The 22,886-nt window shown below is 39.0% G+C and overlaps 1 protein-coding gene across 3 annotated transcripts in view; it reads right to left on the bottom strand.

Annotated features, from left to right (window-relative positions):
• Positions 1–22,886, bottom strand: part of ZSWIM8 (zinc finger SWIM-type containing 8) — a 65,694-nt gene that overhangs the window by 28,662 nt on the left and 14,146 nt on the right. For all 3 annotated transcript variants that reach the window (XM_009973744.3, XM_032982053.2, XM_032982054.2), the window contains exons 2-4: positions 11,692–11,845; positions 10,394–10,488; positions 1,475–1,647 (exon numbers count right to left, since the gene is read on the bottom strand). In XM_009973744.3, the coding sequence (XP_009972046.3) occupies positions 1,475–1,647; positions 10,394–10,488; positions 11,692–11,845 (422 nt within the window). The remainder of the gene's footprint in view (positions 1–1,474; positions 1,648–10,393; positions 10,489–11,691; positions 11,846–22,886) is intronic.

Here is a 22,886-nt window from a genome sequence, read left to right as displayed (position 1 = left end):
ACAAACAAACCTCTAAAATAGGACGTTATTCTTTAAGCCTCTGGCAAACCAACCAGCTCTGTGGGGGACTGTTTCACTGAATCACAACCACCTCATTTATCTCATTAGAGGCTTTTTTTCTTCAATCTTAAAAATCAGTCTCTTTCCATATCTTAGAACAACCTCGATGATAATAACACCACCACTACCTTCTTAACCTTTTCCACTCTACAGAACAAAAAATGCCCAAATGGCATCTACCTAAAATGTAACATGAAAACACGCAAGAGCAGTTTGATATTAAAATGCTTCTGATATTGATTTGTCTACATACAGCAATATACTTTGGATTGTAATGTGCTAGTGTCAGCAGTCAGTATATGCAAATATGAAAATCCTTTCACTACCATTTTTCAGGTAGAAGAAAGGATTGGAGGGAAAAATTAATTATTTTTATCTTACACAGGATTGAAACTTTGAGTGTGTAAATAATGTAAATGAAAATTTGTTTCCCATGCTCACTCTTCATACCCACCTTTTAAAAGTGGAATTAATAATTCAAAGCAGAACCCATCTTTTTGCCAACTCTCTAGTCCTAAATATATAAAGTATACCGATATTCCGATGATTTTACAAGAGTACCAATTTAAGCCTATTACAATTGTCCATTGTGAAATATTGACAGGCTTCAGCAGGTTATTAGCACTTATTTAAGAATCCAGGGTTGATCATAAGCATGTTAGCTATAAAATGTTCTGTGACAGCAGAAAATCTTCTGTTCCTTTCAATCGTCTGAGTTTAATCCTTCCTTAAGATGTACTTCTCAGCTTCCCAAAGACTGAGGAAATTAATACGTATGCAAAGACTGAATCCTCAACTTGTATATTTCATGTTAATTCTACACACTTTCACCCGGAGTTCACTGGGATAAGAAACACCTTTTCACTCTATACAAGGCCACACAGAATACAAGCAGTCAAATAAAAATATAAATTTAACTGACTGTTTGAAATCTACAAATCAAAATGACATTCACGTGCCTCAGTATGTGTTAAAATGAAATGATGGACATAAAGGTCAACAGTGATCAAAATTAGTTCTGCACTCTGATCAAACAACCTAAAGAAAGAGCTTTCAAACCCCATATTTACAAAGATTTTTAATAAAAGACTAACTCTTGGTGATCGTCCACTCCTTGCAAAACTGAAGAAATAATGAGTACTTCTAGCATTTAAATGAGAAACAGGAAGGGGCCAAAAAGGACTCTGTATTTACCCTTAACAATTTGCACATTATCAAAGGACATTCTGCAGCTTAGAGCGCCAGACAATTCACTCTGCAGACTGCAACTGTGAGCACACATTTGCACAATCTGTAACCAAAAGGAGTGCCAAGAACAATTTCCCTAAAGAGAGTGAGCATTGCATAAAACTGTAATGAGGAGAGACTCAGAGAAGATGCCTAGGGGAGGGCAGAACTGTATTTAAAGGCCTACATTGTGTATCCGGAAGAGGCAGAGCGCCACGACGTGAGCGCACCACTTGGCCCCAGCTCCGCAGGTACAGCTGCATGACGTGATCCTGCATCGGTCAAACATCACCGCCACATTGTACGCACCTTTGGGTGGCACCATCTGTGGGGGTACCACAGTGGCACTCAGATGGAAACCTGTTAAAATTCCAAAGTCCAAAGTTACTCTTCTGGTACTTGGGAGACAGATCCAGCTCGCACAGAAATCTAGGTGTGTGAGATTTAAACAGCAAACCAACGTGTCTAGCAACAACATCCCTATAGGGATGGATACGGATCTGGTGTCTCCAGCACTTGTTTCTTCCCAATCCGCTACAGCAGAATATTAGCAGAGAGGCATAAAATGTTATAAAAGGTTGAAAAATACTTTTAATATATTTATTTATATATTTATTTCTATTAATATCTGACAAAGAAAAGCAGAACGGGATAAAGCCATCACTGAAAAGTACGGTTTTCTGATCACAGGGTCAAAGCCAGACTATACTTATTTTAGGCATCATTTCTATGATAAGTAACTCTGGCAAAAGCACAGAACAAGTTAGGTGGCTTCTTTAAATTTATTTCCAAGTCAGTCAACTTTCACAGTTTTACAGTGAACTGAAGAAGGCAGTCCTTACACCTGAACACTTACTTTTACTTTGTGGCTTCAGAAGCTACCCATTTCTCTTAAATTATGTACCTCCTTGCAATTTTGCAAATACTCCATTTTTATAAACCACATACACAGAAAACAAAACACTCCTCTTGCTTAGATTAAAATCAATATAAAAGGGAAATTTCAGCAATAACACTTGAATGAATCCAGCCTCATTAATCTGTGATCAAACAAATAAATTATGAATCTCATCTCAGGCACAATGACAAAGAACTTTAATGAGGCTTGGCTTCATGTAAACTCATGTACAATGCATACCAGTTGTACTCATAATGCAGCTTCCTCTACAGATAATGGTTATCCAGAGGCACACATATTACGAGTAAAAGGCCATCAGGAGCATGAATCTTCTACTTGTCTTGAAGGTCCCTATCACCAGTTAATCATCCTCTGCAGTAATGAGTATCAGCCTCAGAACCTATCTGCTAGTCTCAAATTCAGTTTTAATGAAGCATAGAAACGATGAAGGGTATCAAAGCCATAACCAAAATTCAGTCCAAAAATCTATCTTGAGTGAAAAAATATGGCTTGGGACAGATAATTGAAATAGTTTCTCCATCATCAGCATGGGGAAATACATTATAAATCCACACTACTATGTTATTATTATGATATTGTGATATTATAATGATGGTGTTCAGGAGTGCACATGACCTACTAAATCCCATTTAAAACAATGTGCACTATTCCTTCCCCACAATACAATACAAACTTGCTCTTACCTTGCTTAACCTTTCTACTTCTCCTGTTCACCAGAATTCAAATCCCCTTCCTGATGTGGGTGATTATTTTGATTAGTACACATAATGCCACCCAAATTCTTCAGCCATTTTAGCAATTGGAACAGAATCAAAACAAAAGAAGGCATTCACTCAAAATTACTCCACTGCTTATTACTAGCTACAGTTCTAATTTATGTTCCACACTTGGATAATACAACCCAAACAGTTCAGCTAGTCCTTCTGTTATACTAGAAGCATCTCAGACTAATGCCAAAATGCCCTAATTTTCACACAAGCAAATTAAGCATTTCATAAGTTGGAACTCCAGAAATTCTGTTTCACTGAGAAAAATAAGGATTTGAAAGGTGCTAAAGAATAGATCACAGCTATACATTCTTATCATACTCCTACTGTGAAATTTTTATCCGTATACAAAGATGGTTAACTGATTAAACACAAAGATGGAAGAACAGTTATAAAGAGAGACAAAGAAAATTTAAGGGCTTCAGCATGATATATCACAAGCTTCAACTCAAACTGTAGCTTGATGAACACATCTGACACTGCCACTGCTAATTCAGGCAGGTCTGCTTAGTTCTTTTGCACCACCAGTCTTGCTGTACTGAAAAACTGTGGGATGGCACAGGAAACCATAGCAGAAAAAAATTCTGGATTAAATTAATGGTTACTTTTACCAGGAAAAAATACAATTCAGTTCACAGCTTACAAAAGTCTGAGCCTGCAGGGACTGAAAAAGTGACTATGAGGGACAGCTTTAGCCCAACACTACTGTTTAAAGAAATCTGCATCAAATTGTGTTTGTTTACAGTCAAAGTGCAACTATTGTCTTCTCCTGCAGACCACAGCTCTTACCATCCTGCTTAAACGTGAAGACAACAATCACACCTACTACACATCTGAGTGACCCGGTCACCTCATGGAGGCTTCAAGAATGTTCTTCCCTCCCACCTACCCCCTGCTCTCACTACCTGATAATGGCTTATCTACAGCATTCATAACAATTTATTACAAAAAGATGTCCGCACATACCAGCAGCATTCATTCTGCAACTGCATGTGGCCCACCAGAAAAAAAATAAGATCTGTATAGCCTGTTCTTGGCAAGCTTCACTCCCAGGAGACCTCCAGAATGAGCTGCAGGCTAGAGGAACTGCTCTGCCAGGAGTCTCACCCCCCTGGCTACCATTTTTCTTAAACGCACTGTGGGTGCAGAGCAAGCTTAGTGCTTTTGTTAAAGCACTTATGCTTTCTACACAGAAAGTGCATCTTGCACTTCTTATGAGCACCAGATTTACTACTCATGCACAGAACAAATATGACAAGCAGCCAGCACCAATGCCCCTGAGAATGTGTCAGGTACATGCACCATACAACATATTCGCTATGCACAGAGAGCACCAGGAATGATCCACTGCACCCATGAAGTGGGGTGTCGTGGTTTGAGCCTGGTATGCAACCAATCACTGCAGCTGGTCACCCTCCTTCCCCCCTCCCCACCTGGGAATGGGATTAGAGGGGTGAAGGGAGACTCACAGGCTGAGATAGGAACAGTTTAATAATGGTAATAAGATGAGAACAATGACGATAATAGAAAAAATATAAACAGGCAACGCACAATGTAATTGCTCACGACCCGCTGACCAATACCCAGCCCGTTCCCGGCCAGCGACCCCGAGATACCAAGATCCCACAATCGCGATCCCAGAAGCGAGAGAGAGAGAGCCCCTTCCCAACCACCCCTCCTTTATATAGTGAGCACGACGTTCCATGATTTGGAATATTTCATTGGCCAATTTGGGTCTGGTGCTCTGTCCATGCTCCCTCCCTGCTCCCTGTGCCCTTGTGCACGGGCAGGACATGGGGAGTCGGAGAGTCCTTGAAGTCTCGGTAGCAGCTGAAAACATCCGTGTGCTATCAGCATTCTTCTCATACCAAACCCAAAGCTAAATCCAAAACACAGCACTCATCTAGTCCCCAAAAAGGAATATTAACTCTATTTCAGCCCAAACCAGGACATGGGATTTACCATGTAGTGAAGAAGGAGTAACAGCACACTGTCCTCTCTGATACTCTAGAGGCACATGGTTTGATCAAATGTAAAAGTTGGAAATAATCAACTGCTGCCTAGACTAGGTCCTACAAAATAAAGATTGCTTCTGTTTCAGTCCATAACCTATCCTTCTCACTGCTCTACCCCTGAAACTTAATCTTTCAGGAAAAGTATCCAAAAGAAATGTATGGTTCCCAAGGGTTAAAATCCAGTTTTCAGAATTTTAGGATAGCTACATCAGTGTCTTTCACATTTAATATTTATTTTATCATGAAACTCATTTACTCAATTACATGAAATTTCAGGTCTGTTTAGTCATTTTTCTGAAGTCCAATTAGTCCTTATGATTTCAGGTAGAAATGCACAAATCTGAAATACCCCAAACTACTCAGTAAACAACTGGAATGAAAAGATTTAAGTGGCATATGAGTTAACAACATCCTGCTAGGAATGCTTCTTGCAATACAGGTTCCAAGCTTTCCTCATTGATACTGGGTAGTTCTGATGCACCTGTAACAATGACAGCAAACACACCTCTGCATAGTACTCTAATAACTTTTTCTCTGGCTTTCCCAGGACCAATAGAAATGGGAAAATGAAGAGTTGAACAAAATCTTTTAGACTCGACGTCAAGTAAGTTGTTTTAAACAAAGATAGAAGAATCTCTAAAAAACAGAAACTTAGAGACACTATTCAAGGAGATACAAAGTTAGGATCCAGCCTGAACCTGCTTTTGCCTTCCTGAATTGTTAAAAAGAAATTAAGACTATGATAAAAAAAAGTCGCCCCTGAAATCAGCAACTACAACATATGTATTTTGTAGAATCATAGAGTAGTTTAGGTTGGAAGGGGCTAGAAAAGTCATCTCATCCAACGACGCTGCAATGAGCCGGGACATCCTCAACTAGATCAGGTTCCTCAGAGCCTCGTCCAACTTAACCGTGAACGTTTCCAGGGATGGGGCAACTACCACCTCTCTGGGCAACCCATTCCAGTGTTTTACCACCCTCATTGTAAAAAATTTCTTCCTTGTATCTACTCTAAATCTATTCTCTTTTAGTTTAAAACCATTACCCCTTGTCCTATTGCAACAGGCCCTGCTAAAATGTTTGTCTGCATCTTTCTTAAAAGCCCCCTTTAGGTACTGAAAAGCTGCAATAAGGTGTCCCTGGAGCCTTCTCCAAGTTGAATACCCCAATTCTCTCAGCCTTTCTTCATAGGAGAGGTGTTCCATCCCTCTGATATTTTTGTGGCCCTCCTCTGGACCCACTCCAACAGGTCTATGTCTTTCCTGTGCTGAGGGCTCCAAAGCTAGAGACAGTGCTCCTGCTGAGGTCTCACCAGAGCAGAGTAGAGGGCTAGAATCACCTCCCTCAACCTGCTGGCCACAATTCTCTTGAGGCAACCCAGGATATGGTTGGCTTTCTGGGATGCAAGCACAGATTGTCAGTTCATGTCCATCTTTTCATCCACCAGTATACCCAAGTCCTTGTCAGCAGGGCTGTTCTCAATCCTTTCATCCCCCCATATGTATTGATACCAGGTGCTGCCCCAACACAGGTGTATGACCCTGCACTTGGTCTTGTTAAACTTCATGAGGGTCACATGAGTCCACTTCTCAACTTCACGAGGGTCACATGGGTCCACTTCTCAAACTTGTCCAGATCCCTCTGGATGGCATCCCATCCCTCAGTCATGTCAACCGCACCACTCAGGTTGGCATCATCTGCAAGCTTGCTGAGGGTGCACTCAATCCCACTGTCTATGTCACTAATGAAGATACCAAAGAGTACCAGTCCCCATATGGACCCCTGAGGGACATCACTTATCACCAATCTCCATCTGGACATTGAGCCATTGACCACTACCCTCTGGATGCAACCATCCAACCAATTCCTCATCCACTAAACAGTCCACCCATCAAATCCATCTCTCTCCAATTTAGAGAGAAGTATGTTGTGGGGGACCATGTCAAAGGCCTTACAGAAGTCCAGAAAGATGACATCCATAGCTCCTCCCTTACCCACTGATGTAGTCCCTCCATCATAGAAGGCCACTAGGTTGGTCAGGCTGGACTTGCCCTTGGTGAAGCCATGCTTGCTGTCTCAAATCACCTCCCTGTCCTCCGTGTGCCTTAGCATAGCTTCTAGAAGGATCTGTTCCATGATCTTCCCAGGCACAGATGTGAGGCTGACAGGCCTGTAGTTCCCAGGGTCCTCCTTTCCACCCTTTTTAAAAATGGGTGCAATGTTTCCCTTTTTTCAGTCACCAGGGACTTCTCCTGACTGCCATGACTTTTCAAAAATCATGGAGAGTGGCTTGGCAACTACATCAGCCAATTCCCTCAGGTCTCTGGGATGCATCTCATCAGGTCCTATAGACTTATGTATGTTCAGGTTCCTCAGATGGTCACAAACCTGATCTTCTCTTACAGTGGGAGGGAATTTGCTCCTCCAGTCCCCATCTTATGTTCCATCCCCTTGAGAGGTGGGGGAAGAGAGACTGACAGTGAAGACTGAGGCAAAAAAGTTGTTGAGTACCTCAGCCTTCTCCTCATCCACTGCTACCAGTTTGCCAGTCTTGCTCATCTGGGGGGTATGCTTTCTTTGCCCCTCCTTTTCTAGCTGACACACCTGTAGAAGCCCTTATTATTCTTTGCATCTCTTGCCAAGTTCAGCTCCAGCTGTGCCTTGTCCTTCCTGACTCCATTCCTACACAAACAGGCAGTGTTCTTATAGTCTCCCCAGGATGTATGTCCCTGATTCTGCTGCCTGTGCATTTCCTTCTTGCCCTTTAGTTTGACCAGCAGGTCTCAATTCATTCATGCCGGTCTTTTGCCTTCCTTTCCTGATTTCTTACACCTGGGCATTGAGAGATCTTGTGTTGTATTGAAAGCATCCTTAAAGATCTGCAAGCTCTGTTCTGCTCCCATGTCCCTGAGGGCAGTTTCCCAGGGGGTCCTACTGACTAACTCCCTGAAGAGGTGGAAGTTTGCTTTCCTGAAATTCAGGGTCCTGACTCTACTCTTCACCTGACCCATATCCCTTAGGACTGTGAACTCCACCAGTGAATCATCACTGCAGCCCTGGGCGCTTCCGATCTTGACATCATCAATTAGCTCACTTGCATCGGTGACTACCAGGTCCAGCATCGCATCCCCTCTGGCAGGGCTATTACCTGGCTTAAGAAGTTATTTGGGAACAGCAATAATGTCTTCAGTGCAAGGAGGCAGGTATATGACTGTTACAAAGGAAATGTGCAGGAAAAGGTCTACAAAAGCCAAGTTTTTGTGTCTATACAGTAGAACACACTAAAAAAAGTGGGTTTTTGGAATGTGATGAAGAGGTGCTATTTTTCAGAAATTATGGATATGGATTTGCACATGGACAAGATGACTAAGATTACTCATTTATGTTTAAAAAAAATAATAATCTTATACTGCAAAGGGAAATGGGACAAAAAGAGCATAAAGCACATTTCAAGTTTTGTCCTAGTGATCAGAATATCACAATGCACTGCCCAGTGCCCCTCCAAATCAAATCCCCTCTCAAGGGCTGCTTCATTTTCTGCTTTTCCCATTTGTCAGTATATGAAACTCAAAACTGCAACCACACACCTTAAAATCATTCGGAGTAGACAACTGAAATTATAGCAACCCCACCAGTACTGCCCAGCTTCTGGGCTGCTACTCATAGAAAAAAAAAAAAAAATTAAAATTCCACCATTGGATAAAGTTCCTGTACTGCAAAGAAAATAACATTACTGTTTAAACAAAGTTACTTCCTTCCCTTACACACACATAATCCTTTGTCAAGAAGCCCAATTGCTGTATGTGTACTTGAAAAGTTCCTCCCCTGTATCATTCACCACCTCATCTTTTGCCCTCCCCCAAGCACAGGTTTTGCATTAATATTCCCAGCCTTTGTTCATTTACATTGCTTTACACCTCCTCACCTTTTTAATTTATTACTGAAACAAGTTTTGTCTGCCATCTTAGCACTGTATATTAAATATTCTGCTCTTTTTCATTGTGAAAGTCCCAGGGATTACTGAATTTCAGCCAGTTGCATTTTAACTCACTTTGTCTCTCAAACATTTGCCTTCCTGAAGTTCAGCAGATGCCTTAGAGGCCTGTCAGCATTTCAGTCATGCCATCAGGACCTTATGAATGCACTCAAAAATTAGTTTAATCTTATTTAGCTCAATTTCACTGATGTTCCCGAATTACTGTCTGGTCTCACTGACAGCTCAATATACCTTATGTATGAGGAAGTATTTCACTTCCATTCCCAAGAATTCCTGCTATTGTTAGTACAGTAGACAATGGACTAGGTAAAATCTTTTCAGATGTCTTATCTTATATTCAGATAACAGTTCATCAGTCTCTGACAATTTGTGTATCTCAATGACTATCTCCTCCCCTTTTCATTCTCTCCAAACTTTTACAGTATGAGTCCCTTTTATTCCATTTTTGAGAGTCCTTTACCTAAATTTATTCATTCCACTGACCACTGAGAGTTAAGTATTACTGGTACTAAACTAAACAGGCCCACAGAAGCCTCTATCCCTCATCACAGGAAAAAACAGGAACTTTCCTCCTTAATATTATACAACTTTTTATATTAGCATTTTCTCATTACAAGGCTCAGTTCCCACATGCTAACTAATTATGAAGCTTACACTTGCAGGAAAAAAAAAAAAAAAAAAAAAAACAAACAACAAATCTGCATTGGATTGACATGGCCCGCCTTGATATGCTAGCGTCTCAATTTCATATAACGCCTTCCTGTCTAACAGCTGTCACTGTAAAAGCCAGCTCAATATTCTTCTTCATAGGATTTTTTCAGGAAAAATCCTGATTCCAATTTTTTGTTTAAGATATGATTGGTTTCTAAAACCATAAAACATAAAAAGAACAAGATACATGAGAAGTGATAAAACCCAGTGTCCAAGCAACAGGAATTTTCTTCTGCAAAAATACTACATGAGTAACTGTATTATTAATACAACTCTCTTGCTACAAGAATAATTAAGCCTTGCAAACTTCCTCTCTGCCATACATGCACTTTACACAAGGCATTCATCTGATTAGACCAGTAGAAAACCAAGTTCTCTTTATCAATTAGGAATTTAAGCTCTATGGAGACAAAGGCATTCTACACAGTTTTTTCCAAAATCCTGAGACAGATTAAGAATCTAATTCTCAGAACATTCTGGCTTTCCACTCAAGTTTCACAGCTGAGCTGACTGAGGCTGAAATAAATATAGTATAATATTTAGCTCAAGACATTAGGAAGAATACACATGGCCAGGAGTTTAGTCTAGGATGGCAGGAAAGCTCATTTTGAGACACAGTCGTACCACTGCTGTCCCACTCCAGATAAGGTTTTGGGAATCTAAAATATCTAGAGACATGGAGCTGCAATGTTCTTACCTATTTGGAGAGGGTCTTTGACAGCCCTCACCCGGAACAGCTGCTCCCCTCGCTGGAACTCATCTGCACTGCCATTCGCCAAACATGAGTACAATCTGCAAGAGATACACACAGCATATCAAGATCAGTCTGGTTTTGAAAAACTTCACAGTAGTATCCTCTTGCATTCTTTGTTGACATGGCTTTAAAAAAATCCTTACTATCCTCATCTTGAAGATGAAGTCTAGCTCCTTTCTGCCATTTCTGCATTACAGTTCAACCATAAAAATCATTACTCTCTTCCTAACTGGGTTTGTGTATAGCCATAGGCATTTCTAGGAATTTCAACCTAAGGCTCTGAAATACAAATTAGTTCATTGACTAAAATTAAGCTTTTATATACAGTAGAATATCAATTCAAGGTCCAATGTTAGCATTCCACAATAAAAAAATCCTTGTACTCATAGATGAGTTACCTGTATGCTCACATGAGGTTTTTTTACATCTGTGCTCGTCAGAATAATGACTAGGTACAACCAGCTGGCTTGCTCTATTCCCCCACAGGTGATTTTATGAATTACATCAGCACTTCTGACATTACCTCCCCCATCTGATACCAGAACATTAGATGAACGCATTTAAGAACTTTCAGGACAATTCTTTGTAAAAGAGTGTAGTATCACTACTTTGCAACAAAATTCTGAATGCAGTTACATGGGTAGGCCTTCTATAGTATAAAAGCATTAGCAAAAAAATACTTCAGTAAAAGATCTAAAAAGCACAGTTTTTGACTATGTACTCACACAATTTATGTGGAAACATAAGAAATATAGTCATCTCTCTGACTGTATCCACTCTGATCACTGGTGTACTCAGAAAATTATGGTTCTCCTACTTACACCAACAAAAAGTTTGCAAAGCATACTGAGCTAGCCCTCCCTGGCAATTTCTGAGCCCAGTTAAAGCTCTGACTCAAGCAACAGATTTGAACTGGAAAAAATACTGCATAAGACTAACGTAGGGCAAAACTCTACAAACTAGTTACTGTCAAGCAAATTAAAGGGTGCATTTATTCTGCTATTGTTTACATATAGAACCTGCACGTGTACATGCTTTTCCTGGGACAAGTACAGGGCAGCTCACCCTGAAATAAAACCCCGTATCATAGCATATCCCACAGTAATCCATTCACATATTATAAAATGCATGTGAGAACAGCAAAAGCAGCAAACATACAGGACATCAAATGGACAACCATTCTCCTCTAGTGAACAGAACTTTTCCTTCAGCATCAGTGAAACAGAATTAGCATTCATTACCTGATATCTTCCTCATTTTCTGGGAAACTCCAGAAGGCGATTCGAAGCTGCAGTTGCTCAGGCACTGGAGGATAGACTTTCTCCACCACCTCGAATGGAATGTGAAATGCAACCTGTTTTGCAGACAGTTCCACCAATGGGATCACCAGCCCATCTAGAAAGTCAAGAAACAAGATGCAATTAGCCATTCAGAGAGCAAAACTCAAGAGGCTAAAGAAACCAGAGCAGGGAGCTCTTCTACCTCCTCTCTTATCTCACCAAGTTCAAGAACCAATTTGATAGATAGTAAAAGGCAGCACAGAAATTTTCTGAAGAATTGCCTGCCAACTTCATGTTTGCTTTCAGCCCCCTAGAGCATGGGTACACATTCCTCAAAAAAAAAAAAAAAATACAAAAAACAGTCGTTCGTCAGGAGAGCTATATTAGCCTTACAGACACCAGTGACTTGAACTTGGTTTCTTGACAAAACCGAAGTCATTTATCAAGACTTAAGGTAACCTAATATTTTTCACACATTTCTGCTAGAATATGGCACCATCATCCTGTGAACACCAGGTGATTACACATAGAACTATTACCATATATAATATGTATACACAAGACAACAATTAAAAGGTTATCCAGGAACCTTAGTTTTGACTTTTTTGGTAGCATTCAGTATTCAGCTATTTACAAGATTTTAATTTCAATCAGTATTTGTTATTTTATTCCCCTCAGCACCACTTTTCATATGGTATCTGTCTATATTTCAAGTTCTTTACAGAAACAACTGGGAATTCACACATCTGTACAGTGCTGACTACACTGAGACTATGAGGATCTTAACTAAAGGCACCAAAAGCTTTATACAAATATATTTAACTACCATCTTTCTATCAAACTAACTCCACTTTTTATGTTTTTAAGCGCAGATGAAGATTTCTTATCATCAGGCTATGGAAGCCTTATGTTTCTGCTTCGCTCTGAGCTAGATTACACTCTATACAAAATGACAGATTTGTCTTATCTGCAAGCACCTCACTGCTTTACTGAGATGACTTCCTGATCCATCACTACAGCAGCCTTGGTTCCCCCATCTTCCAAACCCTGTTGCCAAGAGCCTAATTGATTCAGTTTCAGATATTCAGTGTTATGTCTCTTCACCTCCTTAACCAGCTTCTAAAACACCACAGGAAGCCAGAATGTAAACCAATCTGGCCCTCAGCTTTCCTTCCCCACCGACCTCCAGGCAACATATCAAAGGAAAACTTAAGCCCTGATATCAGTAAGGCTTTCTCACCCTCTGCCTAGAGACACCCTCCAGTTCAAACAGCTGGGAAACAGATAGGAAAGGAGAGGGCTTTCAAAGTGCATGCACACAGCAAAGCAGACATCTCCCCCAGTACTGAGCAGACCTGTCAAATGGAAGGATTACATAAATATGAAAAGAAAATAGTGTTCAAACATCCACATTTATGATCTTTTGATTGCAGTGAAATTAGATTCATTGGGCAGTATTCCCTTCTCCCAGACAGAGCCAGTCTTTTACTGTCAGGATTGTTTCTCCATCACCAGCAACTTTTACTCTGTGTTACAGACGCAGCCGCTGTTTTACAGTATATTTGTGGATGGGATTATAGCAAACAGACTATAAAATGAACAATGGAAAAGTAGAGCACCCCTTTCTCTACAGCTAGCAGATAAACAAGATTTTGGCAGAAAAGTAATCTCATTTCCACTTTTGACAACCAGAACAGGTGTAAAGCTTTCATCAGGTCACTAAAAAAAATTACTATTTTTAATTTTTGCAGCTTAGTCAACTTAAATATCATTGCTGCTACTACGAATTAGTAGATACCACAGAAGGTCCATACTGAGGTACTTTAATACCTGAAGTTGCTCTGAGCAATAAAGAGAGATATTTCTTGTGGGTTTAACTGCACTTTCTGTATAGAGGCACTTTATTCAAGTCTTTCATTTCACAATACTAGAAAAGAGACAGGCACTTTATTTAAGTCTTTTATTTCACAATACAAGAAAACACAATACTAGAAAAGAGATAACACCTAAACAACCTCTACAAGGTACAAGACTCAAAAAAGACTTCAGTACTGGGTGAAACACCTGCACATTCTTCAAAGAGCTGCAGGCCTGCAGCCTGGATGGTATTCCTTTTTACAAGGATTTGGTGCTCGTTATGAAGGTTAGATTAGAAATGCTAAAGACAGACTGAGTTGACAAAAAAGCAGCAAAGGCAAATGAATTATGCTTATTATTCTATCAGTACATCTCACTTCAAAATATTTTACTTTAATGTTGCAATGGACTAGGAAACATATACAATCAGTTACTAATTCTCAATGGTAATAGTAGAGTAGTACTGGTACTAGAAGCAGTAGTATGAACATTGCAATTAACTTCCAATCTCTCCATTAGATAGCATGACTGTTGTCTTTGAAGCTAAATTAAACTAGCTCAAGAAAAATACTTTGACAAGCATTAGTCAAATTACCTGTTCTGAGAAACCATTTCTTCCAAGTGGGGAGACAACAGGAGCCCTCCTCATCCGCTCCAGTGCAAGTCAGCCAGTTTGACTTTAACAGTTTTACACAGGCTGACTTTGCATTGAACTCATTAACTGATTCATCAGCTGTACTGTGTTAGTAGTAATCACCAGAACACAGGTGGCCAATTATCTGGCATATCATAACCCACAGTCAGATGTTCCCAGCACACAGCTTAGACATTTTCAGAATAAGGTGAAAGCAGTCAGAGTTGGTGGGGAAAAGGCAATAACTTTATCTGTAAGACCATGCATCTTTCTAAAATGCTGAATTTTCTATAAGGAAAAAGAGATGTGGAAAAGAAATAATAGAAGATAACTGGAAAGTAGAAAATAGTTTTTCAATTATACTTTAAGGGCTTGGCACACAATGTAAATATTAAAATTAAGAAGTTGAACTGCCCTAATATTCAAGGGGGTAGTCCCCTATGTAGACAAGGTGAGATGCTTATCTTGAATGTGACTCAGAGCATCAGGGGGTCTTTTCCCAACAGAACTCCTGTAAAGTCAGCTGGACAACCTGAGTTAGGTGCTTAAATCAGACCCTAAATACTCTCATTTGAGTCCTAAACAGAGAGATCCATTCAAAAAATTTATCTCTAGATACACAAATACAGGGTTGATGGACTCATACGTACTTGTATCAAAAGCTATTATCAATAAAACAGCCAAAACGCATTCTCAGGTTCTATAATAAATAGATTTTGAGGAAGAAAAAAAAAGAAAAGTCTGCTAGCAAAGAAAAGGAGAAAGCATCACAGCTTCTGCTCATAAAGTAAAGATGACAGCAAGGAAGACTGCAAATTTAATATATAAAAAAATGATACAGTACTGAAATCAAAGATGTAATACAAAATTGACAAATCTGCAAGATAAATCTATCCAATGGAGAAGATAATTTTAAATTGAGGAGCAAAACTAGCAAGAATGCTTCCTCTTGGGAAGCAGACATGACCCAAGCAGAACAAAGGAACCATTTCAAGTCTTGGAAAAATAGTCACAGGGAAAGCATAAGAAATCTCAAACAATTCTCACTTACAGGTTCAATGACTAGCAAAACTCAGGTCAGGAAGGGTTTCTGAAAGACCATCTAACCTATACCTCCTACCTAAGAAGTAGGATCAAGCATATCTAAGCCATTCTGAATAAATCGTGTCTCATCTATTTACTGCCACATAGAACATGCAGCTTTCATGAGGACTATCCTACTCTTTTTGCTACTGTTTTATGTGAATTACAGATTTGATCTTTATAGCCATTTCGTAACAGCCAAAACTTTAGCACAGACATAATTATTCCTGCTGGAGCAACAACAATAAAAAAAAAAACCTAACTCCAAACAGCCAACCCAAACTATGCACACAAAAATGCATCTTCACCAGCAGAAGCAGATTCTGTGCCAGTAGGCTTCCTGACATAGGGATGCACGTGTAGATACATTACTTAACCTTTCCTACTATAAAGTTGCAGCCAATAGTTAGTCATAAAAACAGATCATGTTCAAACTGGGCTATTATTCCTTCAGTACAATAATTGAATTTCCATGATAGACAAACAGAAAAGAAACTGCTTGAATAATCAGCAAAATAGGGGTCATGAGAATAGCAAAGAGTTATTAAATGCAACTGAAAGAAAAACCTACTGGGCCAAGCACTGAATGTATTTGTTATCTAATTACATTATTTCCATTGGGTTACTTTCATTTGACACACATCTCTAAAAATACACTATACATACAAGTGAATAAATACAAATGCAAATGAACAAATCTCACACCATGCAGTAAGACACCGTGCAAAGACAGGATGCATTGCTTTTGCTATATATACCTTAAGAAAAATGGCATGTTAAGTTGTATTACCTTTTCTGAGATAAACCTATAACTTTGATTTTATAGCTGTCCCTGGTCCCACCTCACAGTTCCTCTCACCTTTCCCACTGGCTTCAGTCCAAAATGTAATATAGCGGAACAAAGTAATACAACTATAGATAGAACAAGGAGATGAAGAAAATTAAGTGAAGCACTTCAAATATCAAAAGCTAAGGTGAGAAGAACAGTAAAACTACCAGGAAATAAGCAGAGCACAATCTTGACCAGTGAAGGAGGTATGTGGGGAGTGTTACAAAACCTGTTTTACAAGCCTCATTTAAAAAAGGGTAAATATTACACTGCTTTTTACAGGATTTGCCATGTAGAAAGATAAATCTGTTATTGTAGAATGCACTTTAAGTATTTCTGCTTCTTTTACTTAAGTGCCTATCAGAAAAATGTCCCTTGACTTAAGTCAGTGATACATTCATTCTCTTGCTGATCCTCCTTAAAAACAAGAAGTGCTGAGAACTCTCAAATATGGGCAAGCAGAGCAAGCACTGCATTTAACCATCAAAACTCTTCAAAAGTATTTTCTTTCTTACTGTTTTCTATTTTTTGTACATTTCCTTCTAAAATTCTGCTGTTGGTTTTACTTTAGTCACTTGTTCTTTTTTCCTTTCTAGAAATTCATTCTCAGAGTTCATGTCTTCAAGAAGTACATGCCAGAGAAATATATTCCTTCAGGTCTCAAACTCTGCAAGAAACATCAGAAAATTTCACCTCTGTCCTGAACTCTGTAATGCTTGAAGATGAATGCTCTGAATGTACTTAAAAAACAGATTTCCAAGGCGAACACTGCAAAATGAAACATGAGCTTTTTAATTAAAAACTTGCTCTTCTTTCAAAATAAATTAAATCCAAGCTATTTAGGCTATTACTTATACTTCTGTACTTGTTATTCTCTTTTACCACATAATCAAAATTCTATAAAACCAACATATGTGTTTTTAAAAACAAACAAAATTCACCTCTGAACTGAGGATAAGACACATGATATGTAACAGAAGCATGCTGCAAAAGTCTGAAAAGAAAATATTTTCTCTTCCTTCAAAATCATTTATCATGCAAAGCTCCATCCATAAGGCTCATTAACTGTAGTTCTCTTTGAAAAGATGCATTCAACTAAGATCAGAACTGATTCAATGGGTCACAGACACACCACCAAGTCAGTTTTCTTTCACATTAACAATTTGCCTAGGTAGTTCCTAGCCCTACAAAGTCATCAGAAAGGGTATATCTTCAGAAGTGTTGAACTAATATACTTGCAGCCTATGCAAGCAGTAAGGGTACATTTCTGTCCGCTTGCTGGTTTGTAGCTTTCAAGCACAAACTTGTAAAATGGGTGGCTAATACCTGTCCCATACAATTTCTCAAACTTCAGGTAGCATTATTTAAAAATACAGCACATCTATAATGCACTAGTACATAATACACAGAAATGGTGGAACATTAAGACCATCCTTGAGTAGTCTTGAGAGTAAATCAGACTAAGCACTGTTAAATGTACGTTTCATGATGCAGTCACAAACAGGATAGCTATGTTTTCAAAGAGGTAAAGGGAAAGTACTCCACCTGAGAAGAAGAGATATTGCAGCTACTCTAGTCTGTGCCTGTAAGACTTGGAACATAGGAAGAACTGAAACACAGCCACCAAGTTCCAGAAGGAAACTATATACTTAACATCAAAAAAAGCAACTGAAATAGCTAATATAATTTTAAATGTAGAGAAGAGAGAGAGATAACATACAAGCACTTGAAATAATAGAAGTATTCACATTTAAACACTCATGCCAAAATAGGCCAAAGTTATGGAAGAGAGAATTTGGGTTAAGAGTTCAAACTAAATTGAACATCATGAGAAACTTCCATTGTAAAGGCTCACAGGTGAACTGCTGGAGCAGCCATGAAGCTATACCATGTAGTAAAAGAAAGATTAGCTACACATATGCCAAGAATAGACTATCTAAAAAAGCACATTAGATAATAAAGAAAAATCTCACCCAAGATGCCCTCTTCCAGGCTCGTATTCCAATTCTTACAATTAGGAACTCATTTCCCTTCAAAAAATCATCACTCTCTGGGTTGCAGATGATCTTTTCAAATCCTGCAGCTGGTCTCAGCGGTGTTCATAGCGAACACACACATACGCACACACATCACAGACTGCTTCAGCACAACTGGAACTAACGGGTGCTCTTACAGCAGCCCAGCAGACATGCCAAGTACTGAACAGGAAGCAAGAATGAACTTTCTTGCCCAAGTACAACACAAGAGAAGAAACCAAGATGGCAAACCGAGGGGTAAAGACCCCAAGACTGAACAAAGACCCCTGCAATGTCAGACCCTGACAGCTGAACAAACAGAAGGAGCTGCCACAGGCACCTAGTCCTGGTCTAGCTTGACTACATGCAGAAGGAAGAATCTGAAAAGCTAAAGACAGTGCAATATTCAAATACTGAGTCCCAGATGTCTTCAATTAGCATTCCTCTGCTTCAGATTAATAATTCTATGCCATTTTATACCAAGGGGGGAAAAACCCCACAACATTCCTTATAAAAAACAAGCAAACCACAGTATCACTAAAAAGTAGTTTATTTTCCTTTTACAGATTAAGGAAATCAGTGTGAAGATATATGTTCCTGGTTCCTCAACTATTCGAAGCAGTGTCAATCTTAAGAAAATAAGCATCTCCTTTACACTGGAACACCCCCTGTGCCAAGTCAGAATAAAGTTTCCACTGTTTGTTTCTCAGATACTACCCACTCCAAACCAATTCCCTGCAAAACACCTCAGCATTCACAACACCAGATGCAACAACAAATGGAGAACAGTAACCCTTGCTGGAACTCATCTGTATGAGTTTTTTCCATATGCTGTGGCAGACCAAGAAGGTTAGATAAGAATAAGGATCTTGTGATGGAGAAAGGATGCTACAAACATTGCTGCTGATTGATTGTTAATCAAGCTTGCTCAGAAAAGATGACTGGAAGGAGCATTCGGACTTGAGGGCTCCTTTGGTTTTGTTTTCTCTCAATGTTTTTATATTTTTTAAAGGACCACATACTCATAAGAGGTTAGCAAGTGCAGCTAAACTGTTGTAGAAAAACAGCCAGGACAGGGCACTGTAATGCAATCATCAGGTATTTCAGGCAACGTTAGCCACAGGAAAAACTCTAAAATATAGCTTTCTCTACTAGGGTTGTATGACAGGATGATATTCTTGCTACACAAGAATGAAAAAATATATATATATACACACACACATATATACATTTTTTTTAATAACTGAAAATATAGCCCTAGAGAGAACTAAGTGATCAATAAACTAGCAAAATGCTCCAGAGAACAAATCAAGATTCAGTTTGAATCACTAGTTCACTGATTTGCTCGCAGGATAAGCCATACAAAAAAGAACTACCAAGATTACTTGGTTATATTTTTCTGTCCATGTCATTCACCTCTTAAATTTGCACATTACCGTTCTTACTGCCTGTAAATAGTGCAGAACTCTCAGAAAGGAGAGTTATCAACTAAATATGGGGGTTTTAAATTTAGAAACAGGTCTGCTTCTCTTGTTCAATGTTTTCTTCCTCCTCCGCTGCTACTACCCCTATAAGCTTACTAACAGTATTAAAATCCTAATGGGATCTGTGTTTACAAGACTCTCTTATACCTGTTTTTTCCTCATCTAGAGTTATACAACTCTATCTGGATCCCATAACCATTTTGCAGCAGTGAGATTACACCAAGAACAATGTCACAGGGTAGCAAAAGCAGAGATACGTAAGACCACATTGAAGGCAAAAAGAAGAATCAGGGAGAGGCCCATATCAGCCCTAAGCCACAGAATGACATTTTTATGTACAAAACAGTTGAGAAGACAACTAAGCAACAGAACTTTTTCATTAGCGTTTACTGGATAAGACTGATGAGATTCATAACCAAAACCCATTAAAATACAAATCCCAGATGGGCCGATTACGGTCCAGAATTGGAAACCTCACTCTTAACTGACAAACTGCAGCAACTATTACTACACAAATTCTGTTACAACCATCACAACAACATTTTAAGAATGGCTTTTTCTTTTTTTAATCCAGTGCAAAAAGGTTTGTTCTATCACAGGAGGGTGTCCAATTCACCCTCAAAGTCTCTGCCACCTACAGCAAAAGTCACATTTCAGCACAATTTGACTTCTGAAAATTGGTTAATACTACATCATAAACAGCTCATACATGTAAGTCAAAATATTTAATCACTCAAGCTATCTTTTTATTGCTGTATTTATATTTCCCTTCAAAATGAGATAAGTATATTATTTGGCTGACTACATAAACATATCCTGACATCATGCCTTCTGCCTCCAAGATTAAGACATTTTAGGAAGCAAGAATTAGTTTCTTCTATAAGGCAAACCTTAAAATACATCAAAATATCAAAAAAATACTACTGATTTCTTATTTGCACACAAGCCCAGTAGATTTGCAGACTACAATACTAAATTACATCATGGATCTAGAGCGGATGAGTAGGGGTTGTTTTTTCAAGTGTCAGTAATTTTAAACCTGTTAAGGCTTGCAGTTGCCCTTCTGGTCATCTGAATTATTAAAAAGCAAACAAACAAACAAACATTTCTGGCAAACCAATTTCACATGATTTTTTACACTCACTCTCTTCATGTGCACTGAGCTAAAAAAAAAAAAAAAAAAAAAAAAACCAACCAAAAAGCACCTGACTTAGCTTTGCTCACCTATGGAAAAATGTCATCACCATCGTGCCAACATCAATCATTGAGACTGCATCCCAAAGAAATGTTTGTTAAAGACACTGAGCACCTAACAAAGGAGGGATCCCACATACTCAGCTCAAGTCCCGCTGTTTTGATATTAGACAATGCTAGAAAATACTTTATGACATTATTTTTAAAGTTACATCTTTTAGGTCATAAGATGTTCAACTATTATGCCAACTGCTGGTGACGCTTTCACAAGATTTCGTGAGGCATAAAAAAGCCCTACAAAAAGAAAGCTAGTGAGGCTTTATAATGCTAAGCAACAACTGATCAAAGAACTAAAATTTGGAATATGGATGATGTGTAACGTCCAAGAGTCCTAACCCACTAAAGCTTAAATCTGTAAGAATACGCCAAAAATCCCACAGCCATGTCTCAACTTTCCCTACGGTTATTCATCATTTCTTCCTATTAACAAAAAGCTTCTACCAGTAGCAAAACCTTCTACTGCTGTATAAATTGGTCATGACCTAACTTCAGAAAGGCTTTCTTTGAGATACTCAAGCTCCCAGTGCCCCTCCTTTTAAAGCTAAAACAATGTTGAAACAAGCAAGCAGACACAGGTGAACAGTAGGGGTTCTTACGTTAGCTTGCATAGCCCACACTAACACATACAATATTTACTTCCCCTGAATTTCTAGAGATTTGTGGGGAATGGTTCCTTTTTCTTTCTGCACTCCCTCCAGATGAGAGTTCTCCCTCGAGAATCAGACCTCCCAGCCCTATACCACACCTGATGAGATCAAGGGGAGCAAGTTTCAGCATCCTGACTGCCAGACCAGCTACTCAGATCACCTTGTCAGACAACCCAAAACCAACTTTGTTTGGAAACTTCCACAAAACTATTCATTCTTTCATTCCAGAAAACATCACTCTCTGCCATACTCCTACTGCAACAACAGCCAGAGGGGATACTCTTGTCACAACTTAATAAATAATAAAAAATTACAATTTAACCAAATAACATAGTACTGGCATTACCAGGGGAAATCTTGGGTGCTTAGTACTGCTGAGTAGACCTATGCCAGAATAAAAAGGCCAATGCTTTCTGATAAAGGGCGTTTTAACAAATAACATAAGAAATACCCCCTCACAGCAAAAGGCTACAATTTACGTGAAGATGGAAGCAAACTTCTCAATACAGCTTCTTGAAGCAGCTGCTTGCTTCTCCCCCTCCCAACTTCATCTGTGGTTTCCTGCATCACCAAGAACACTTTCAGAGGCAAAATATATGAAGGAATCCTCTCTTCAGAGCAGCAGGAGATGTTAATAAGAAAAATAACCACTCCTGTCGTGTTATTTCTCCTTTCACCACTGGTAAACACGACTAAAGAGTTTCAATATGCGCAAGTAAATTTTAATTGCCAAGCAAATAACCTGCTGTGTAATCATCCCTCAAAGATCCTCTTGCAATTAGTAGACAGAGTAAGAGCTGCACATCTGAAAACTTTTTTCTGCACTCCAAAGGTCAGCTGGCTAAAGAACAGATTTCCCTTCTTTCCTTACAATCTTGTCTTCCTTACGTCCTTAAAGCATCATAGCTACAACACTGACTATATTAGAAACCAGATCTGTATCAAAAAACCACCACTTGAATCAAGTCTTCAGAATTTCATGACAAGGCAAAGGTTGAAAGCTAAAGTTGTCTTTAGTAACCAAAAGCATATTTGAGGGGGGAGGGAAATAAAGAAAAAACCAAAATCCATTATTTGGTTTCATGACTCCAGGACAGGAACACCAGCACATTCCTCCATCACTAAACTCAAACTCCTAAGATCCTAGTTACTTAAGTTCTGCCTCACAGATCACATAACATTTCGTTGCAAACGCATACAACACACCTACAGAAAACATCTGCTCTGAGCAAATGTCAGAACCTCTCCAAACACAAGTCAAATGCAGATCAGAAAGGTGTATTTTCCATTTAACTCTATTGCTTCTCCTATGTAGTAACTGTGAAAATCTGCACAGGGCTGTGCTAATGAAAC

The sequence above is a fragment of the Tyto alba genome, unplaced genomic scaffold (assembly GCF_018691265.1).
Source record: "Tyto alba isolate M040663 unplaced genomic scaffold, T.alba_DEE_v4.0 Super-Scaffold_1, whole genome shotgun sequence".
NCBI lineage: Eukaryota > Metazoa > Chordata > Aves > Strigiformes > Tytonidae > Tyto > Tyto alba.
Note: the sequence above shows the minus strand (reverse complement) of the source record. Positions and strands in the feature narration are given on the sequence as shown.